Source organism: Centruroides sculpturatus, unplaced genomic scaffold, assembly GCF_000671375.1.
Source record: "Centruroides sculpturatus isolate CEXI.00-Female unplaced genomic scaffold, Cexi_2.0 scaffold509, whole genome shotgun sequence".
Classification (NCBI taxonomy): Eukaryota; Metazoa; Arthropoda; class Arachnida; order Scorpiones; family Buthidae; genus Centruroides; species Centruroides sculpturatus.
The window spans coordinates 166,285-174,696 of record NW_019384846.1 but is presented as its reverse complement, the minus strand read 5'-3'; the positions used below and the strand labels follow the sequence as shown (position 1 = coordinate 174,696).

Genomic DNA, 8,412 nt, shown 5'->3' with positions numbered 1-8,412 from the left:
CAAGTATTATTTGTCAGTTCTCATCCATTAAATTTAGTTGTAAATGACGCTGTCGAAGTAACGGTTAATTTTTTAACATCATACAAGAATTGTACACATTTTTTTCTACATTCCCTTAAAGATGGGATATATATATATATATGTAATATCACTGGTTTAACATTGAAATCTGCCAGTAATATAAAATCGGAGAGCAGAATAAAAATCAAATATTTTAATGGATTTTTTTTAAAACTCCTATCAACTATACAAAACTATCATAAAAATATACCAGTAAATTCTTATTGGTTGGGTTAAGTTATAAATCTACTCGCGATTCGTGTAATCGGGCGAGGGCGGCCAAATATCTAGCAGGCAGGCAGCTAACAGACCGGAACCGGTCCCGGATAGAATTGGATGCATATGTGTAGCATCCACCCAAGGTCCTAGGCTTCCACCGGCTAAACCGGGTGAGGTTGGTGTTCTGTAAAGTGCATGCGCAAATCTGGCTTTTTGGATGCTGACAATACAGCACTTCCACTCCACCACTAATATCCGAATATACAATAGCAATCTTATCTTTTTTTTCACGTGTAGTATAAAAATTTGTAATAAGATACATAATGCGGTTATAATAAAATATTGCGCGATTATTTTGATATAATTAAAATTAATATGTACAGTAGAGCATCGATTATCCGACCCCCAATTAACAGTCACATCGGTTAACTGACCGTTCTAGTCGGCAAATTTCAAATGTCCACTAGTGATGTGGCACTACAATATTTGGCTATGTCTTGGCTACTTTAATATTATTTTTGTTAAATTTTTGTGTGTTTTAGCTGGCAACATGGCTCAACCATTGAAGGGAGGCCAGTATTTGAACGAGACTTAATTTTCTATGAATGGTGGTTTGTTTTGTGAGCAATAAAATAATTTTAAAATAATTTTTAACAATACAATAGCAACAATTATTATAAAAAAAAAAAATTGTTAGGCTTAACATCGATGAAAATTTAACGCGAAGTTGGTTAATAGCGATATATTAATATAGTAATTACATGGGATATACTAATATACTATACTAATAATGTATTTTTTTCGGTTATCTGATTTTTTCAGTTATCCGACCAACCTGAGTCCCCAATTGAGTCGGATAATCAATGCTCTACTATATTTAATTTTCAGAAAATACAAGGAGGCACATCCACCACTTCCAATGACGGCACGCCACTGGTGGCTACTTTGAATGCTCTTTCAAAAATAATCCATTTAATGGTTAAATTTTACAATTGAGACACTTCTTTTGCCTCTAAAAGCTCACTTTAGAATTATAGATTCCTCCACACGATCCTATCGATAGTGCAGGTGCCGCCATCTTTCTTTCACCGTCGTTCCTAAATGCCTACAAACAGCAGCGCACTCCCGTTGCAGAGCGACCGCTATTAACGAACGCACCCACAAACTGTTACCAGTTGATGATGCTCATGCTGACATAATCATATAAAATGAATAATCCTCTGGTAAAATATTTACTTATATAAGTATTTTACCTATGAAAAAAATGAATAATAAATCCGATTTAAATATAAATTTAACAACATGTTTTTTTAATTTTTGGAACTTAACCCCCTTTTCGCACTATAACACAGATTCGCACAACACGGCAATTTTCTGGAATGTAACTCCCGTGCTATATGGGGGTTACCTGTATATTGGTAAAACAGAAAGAAAACTTGAAACGAGATTGAAGGAGCACGAGGCAGCAATTCGATTAAAACGAACCGAATCTCCGTGGCATCAACATTGTAGTATTGCAAATTGTAATACCGAAATAATAGTGACCGAAATAATGTTAAAATATTGTATAAAATAGAAAATCTTGTAACAAGACGTATTATTGAACATTACTGCATCAGAGATTATGTAAATACTATTAATTTAAATACTAGCGAATGCATAGATGCATGCTGGGATATAGTGATAGAGCATAAAAGTATTGGCAATGTAAAGCGCGATATCCACTGATGAGGCTAACAGGCGAAATACATATGGAGAATAAAGTAAGAGATAATTATTAATTTCAAGTTGTGATCCATCTGTGTGTTTAATTTTCTCAAAGTTGGATAAAAAAAGAGAGTGATTTTGACTCATTCATTCTTAAAATTTACAATTTTTTAGAATTATTGTTTTAATGTATACTACAGTCTATCTCTATTATAATATTTAAAATATTAAAATTAAGATTTACTTTCTCTGTGAATCCTATCTCTAACTGCCATATATTCCTGTTCGTGCTTTACAGATGTTAAGGAAGTAGATAACTCTTTGATCATTTCTTCCAGCTTATTATGAGTTGCTTGAAAGAAAAAATTTAATTATGAAATTAAAAGATTAATTAAATCCATAAACATGCCTGTATATTTACCTTCCGATTCTTTATCCTGAGTAGCTTTTGGTGGNATTTATAATTATTAATATTAATAAGAGATGGCGCCTAACGCCTACCTCTAGAGCCAAATTGGTTACATAATTCATTTAGTAATTAGCCTATAACTAGCCCGATAGATTTTCGGCATATGGTTGGTGTTTAGTTATGTTATATCGGGTGTAGCAATGTTTGTTTATATTACGCCTTGCCGGGGCTTGCGATGGCCGGTTGAGTGCCTTGGGGGACGTGGGCACTGAATGTGTCCCCAGCCGGCGTTGTAATAACCGTCGATGGTTATATAGTTAGCTTATATACNATTTGATTCTCTTTCTCCTTTGTATATTACTTTTTCGTCTGGCCCTGTTATCTTGTAAAATTAAAACATTCAAATTAAAATTTAAATACAAAAATTAAAATATAAGAGAAATTTTAATATTTTGTTAAATAATAAATTTGAATTCTTAATGTCATATATTAAAATGGCTGCAGAACATTGTCCATGCAGCACTGAAGGATCTAAGTTTGATTTTGTGTCAGATGATCAGAAATTTTCAGATGATTTGGTCCAAATATGTTGAATAATAATTTCTTTCATCCGATGGTTCTTTTTATAATTAATATTTTAAAGACAAAGTTTGGGCAAACTTTGTTTTTAAAATTTTAATTATAAACAGAACCATCAGACGAAAGAAATTATGAATCAAAATTGTAAAGTATCATCACCAGGGGGAAGCTTTTCCAAATCTACATTCTCCAGTGCTTACTACTTCATGGATATAAAGCTGAAAGATACCAAGAAGGTTAGATGGTTTAAAGAAGATGTTCGTTCCTATGTCACCAATTCCTATGTTAGAAATATGTTTGTATTTTTTAATTGGAAAATTTGTGTTTTTTAAAAGGACTTTTTAGCATTTTGGCAGCTAGTAGCCTAAAAGGAAGGTCAGTCACCAAGATTGTATTGTCTGAAACACAGAATTAAAAAATGGTGGTCCCTGTTTGGACAAACTTTGTCTTTAAAATATTAATGTTGAATCATATCTTTTACTTGGCTATCTCACTGGCAACCAGATATGATATCAATAACTCTTAAGGAGCACAAGAAAAAAAAATGAAAGCCTATTCATAGCCAACAAAAAACAGTTAAGGAAAAGCTACCAAATATTAATAATTTCATCAAAACTTATGCTATAAATCCAACAAGAATGCAACAGAAGAATCTAAAGTAATATCCTCAGTCATAGAGAATGAGTTATTGGCAATAAATTAAATCATAGATATAAGAGATTTGAAAAGAACTACAGTGTATATTCCATTTTGTTATTCAAATATAACAACAACAGTGTGTAGCATTAGAATCTTTTAAAATTTTCAAACATAATTTTGCTTACATTTAGTAAAAATTATATTTAAAACGATTGAATTGAATATATGAAATTTCCACACAATATTTTATAAATAAAATGATGCACAGCAAAAATAAGATGAATTTATAATAATAAGGCAGATGTTTACCATCTGTCATTATAATAAATATTAAATTTAATATCATATATTTTTCAGGAAACAACGAGCCATATCACATTCCAACTCAATGAATACACACGTTTATGGTTTTTCAATATGTTTTTCATCTATAGATGTGTGTCACATAAGCACAGCAGACATTTTAAATAAAATTTGCTTTAACACTGGAACAATATTTAATCACATCTAAACTGTTACATGTAAGATCTGATTACATTATGAATATATTAATGACTTTTTCTGAAGGAAAATCAAACTGGCTCAGAGCAGAAACACAACAAAGTAATAATACAATTCATTCTATTTCTGAAGGATTTATTAATTTCTAATATTGTTAAATTATTATTTTTATATTTGATTAATTAGCTAATGTCTTTTAGGTGTTTAGTAAATTTTTTAATTATAAGAACAATACTGTATTTGATTTTTTTTATATATCTAGTATGATTAATTATTAATAATATATAACAGATTAGTACAAGTAGTGATCTAAAGATAGGTATAGATTAGTATATCTATCTTTAGATCAAATTACTTAGTTTCTTTAATTAAAAGCTATCCTAATTATAATACTATTGCCTTAATTAGTTAACGTGGATATTTTTTTGGGTGAACTTTCTGCCTTGTGGGCATTAATGAGCTTTTTCCTATACTCGTTATGAGTTCTGGCCAGGCCAGTAACAGGATGGATTGGGTGGCAGGTGAAAGAGCCCAACATATCCAGAACAGATCACCCACATACAGTTCCAGTTTTTTGATGCCCAAATTCATTCCCGGGTCACCCAAAGTGGTAGGATGACATCGTAATTGCCTTGAACACTTGATAGCTATTATTTGGGTAATAATACTCTTTGATTATTCTTAATAATTAGAAAACAGTAATTTAGATTGTTTGGTGCCAAGTTTGGCAGAAATAACTGTTGTCTTGGTACCATAAAATGAAAAAAATTTGACAGTTTATACAAAGTTAACATTAATTAAAAGTTTAAAAAGATTACAATAAGTTAGCATTTTATTTAGAAATATTACAACTTAATAATAATTATTTTATCATTACTACTGAAAATAAACCAACATTGCAATCTCATCTAACATTAGTCATTCATTTACATTCAATAAAGATAAAGAATGAAAAATGTATGCTTTAATCAGCCTGATTGACTGTGGAAAACTAATTCAATAAGCTTTCTGATAAGATTTAAATTTATAACTAGTAAATTTGCCCATCAAGTATGATATTACTGTAGGTGATATTTTTTAACCTTCACTTTACTAAACCTCTATTAAGTGCAATATTTTATTGAAGAAGAGTTTAGTGTACCTTACAAAACTACAGTGGAACCCCGGTTAACAAACATCCTGGTTAACGATCAAATCGGTTAATGAACTTTTATTTTGCAAAAATTTTGTCTCGGATAACAAACTTAACGGCTTTTTGTGTCAAATTTGTAAGCTTGCCGACTGTTAGGGAAAATCAGTTATTTGTGTGTCGGTGATGGTCTAGGGTCCATTCATACGTTGGTAGTGGCGGAGGAGACAAAGATGACAAGTATATTTTACAGTAAAAATCGTTTATTAGAATGGGAAGATGCTTACATATTTGAGGTAGTTGGAAATGGCTTATCTACAATATTTTCTCTTGGCACTGAGGAGTGGCGTATTGCTGGTCCTATGATAGTGCAAACTGATCAGTCGTAGCCCCAGAGCGGACGAGATGGGTTTGCTTGGTCACAGAAGCGATGGTAGGTGACAGAGCTGTAATGACTGAAATGGTCCACGAAACACAACACAAATTTTAGCGGGCACAACTTCAGGCTTAATCCAGATGAAGACAACACAGATTAATCGCCATAGAATTTTTAGGAAAACTGCATTTTGACTTTGAGATTCGGGGTTTTTATAATATTTCTTCCTTGAATCTCACCTTATGATTAGTCCTGCGTCCCATTCCCTGCTTCCCGATTGTTTTCTTTTTTGTCTCTAGGTGAAAACCGAAACCAGATCAGGTCATGAGAAAGGTTTGTTCCGAGACACCTGTTCGTCGACTCTGATCAGAGATTGTTGATAAACCTATAAGCCTTTCGCTCATAATTTAGCCTATTGTTTCTGCTATCTGTCATTTTAGAACTTTAACGATAGTATGTGACGTTTTTATACCCGTCAAATCTTTTCCCTTTTCTGAAAATTTAACCTAGATCGACTGTTTATGAGCATGTTTTCCTATATTTTCATTAAAGAAAACCCATTTTACAAATAAAATTACAAAAATACTGACGGCTAGAACAGATTAATTGTATTAATTTCTATTTGCATTAATTTCTATGGGAAAAATTGCTTTGGTTAACGAACGGACTTGTGGAACAGATTACCTTCGTTAACCGGGGTTCCACTGTACTTTAAAAAAAAAAAAAAACAATGGATGAAATGCTTTCAAGAGATGTACTGTACAATATCATTACAGTATTGAGTAGCATGTTTTCAACTTAACACATGAGTGTTATATTACACTGTGAAAACTATACAAGTATTCAGTTTTACATATCTAACAACTTGGATATTTTCATTTCTGAATAGTACTGTTTTAATTCTAATCATTTTTCTATAAAACTTGCTATTTATGAGGGCATACTTCCCACAGTTTATATGCATTTTGATAATGTTCTTAAGATGGGTTTTGCCATATACACGTACATTTATGATTAATAACACCAGGTGTATCAAGCTAGTTATTTATATATCTTATGTTCTCTAAATTTATACTCTCATTACAATTTTATCAATCTCTACTGAAGATACAAAGAATTATGGAATAACAACAGAGAAAATAGTAGAACTTATGACAATTTTTCTTGCTAACTGAAAGAGAACAGGAGTTTGTCACTAGTAATGCACAAAGTGTTGTCCACAATCTATTTAATGTCATTTTCTCTGATGTATTATATAAGTGCTAAGGTGGCTTTTCTTTTTCACTAGACTTATTATACTTTAGAAAAACTTTTTATTTCTTTGAGAAATAAAAAGTTCTCAAAGAAATAAAAAGTTTTTCTAAAGTTTGTCCTCCTTTTTATTGATGGTATAATAAGTTTAGCGAAAAAGAAAAGCCACCTTAGCACTCATATAATTCAACATAAGACTAGACAAGAAGTGTATTGCATAAGTCATTTTCTCTCTTTTTTATACTGTTATGAAGTAAAAACTAGTCTAAAATGTGTACAATACATTTTACAGATTATCAATCAATCAATCAATACTGTATTTAACATAAAAATTAAATTTCCTTTCTGGAGAATACAAAAAAAGAAAGTAATACACAGTCGAACACATCTATCTCAAAAATCATGGAAATGAAAGAAAATTCAAGATAAGTTCCTAATTTGAGACACACAGGTTCCTACATAGTAAACAGTAATAGGTTCGATTGAAAGCAGAGTACAGTGGTGCCTCGTATAACGTACTTAATCCATTCCAGGTGCACGTCCGATAAGTGAAAAGTCCGTTATATGAAACGCATTTTCCCATAGAAATACATGTTAAAACATATAATTCGTTCCGCAGCATAAAATAACCATACTGTACCATAAAAAATGAAAATGGAGCAGTCACCAATTATGCCAGGTAGTCAGATGTGAGGAGGAGGTGGAGGAACACTTTCTTTACACATTCATACAGATACAGACTTTTTACACGTTGCAGCAGGTCTCTTTTTATTGTTTTTTAATCGGAGTCAGATTCAGGAGAGGCTACCAGAGCTTGCAGGGATATCTCCTCTCGTTCCATCCTTTGTTTTTGGCAGCTGGCTTCTTGAAAAACATGTTTAAGGTGGTCTGTTTCTCTCTCTTCTTCTTCAACACCTGTCGAAAATGATGGGCAAGGGTGTCATTGTAGAGATCATTGATCCTGTTGGCCTCGGCTCTGTTTGGATAATGAGTGTTGGTAAACTCCTTAACCTCTCCCCATTTGACAAGGAAGTTTTTGTCAACTTTCACTCCTTCTGATGATTTCTTGCTTTGTTTCAATTTGAAATCACCTTTCTGTTTTTTTAGAAGCCATGATTTGCACAACACTTGAATAAATGTAAATACCCTGCACTGAGGTGATGTACATAATAAATAAGGGAGCAAGCTGAATCCCAACGGGAGCGCTGTACTTCAGATATAGTATCTATATATATAACCCATTCATTTCGTGTCCGTCCCGTAACCGTTTCATAACGGACACTAGAGGCGCCCCTATCGTGTGTCATATTTCAAACACCAAATTAAATTAACAATTTTAATTATTATTTAAATTAACAATATAAATTATTATTATTCATTTGGCCAATAAATTATTATTTGGTCAATATAACAATATAAATACTTCAGTATATTTGTAATAGGAATTTATTATTTCAGGGGCTTATATATCGCGAAGGGTCGCGAGTAGGGGTATGGTTCCTTTGACTTTATTGTTCGCACAGGGGGCTACAGTTTGGGGGG

General features: G+C 32.1%; 1 protein-coding gene across 1 annotated transcript in view; it reads right to left on the bottom strand.

Annotated features, from left to right (window-relative positions):
• The window catches only part of LOC111630384 (transmembrane emp24 domain-containing protein 2-like), a 26,877-nt gene that overhangs the window by 12,558 nt on the left and 5,907 nt on the right, over window positions 1-8,412 (bottom strand). Inside the window, exons 2-4 of the mRNA XM_023374475.1 lie at window positions 2,726-2,777; window positions 2,408-2,446; window positions 2,231-2,338 (exon numbers count right to left, since the gene is read on the bottom strand). Coding sequence (XP_023230243.1) covers window positions 2,231-2,338; window positions 2,408-2,446; window positions 2,726-2,777 — 199 coding nt within the window. The remainder of the gene's footprint in view (window positions 1-2,230; window positions 2,339-2,407; window positions 2,447-2,725; window positions 2,778-8,412) is intronic.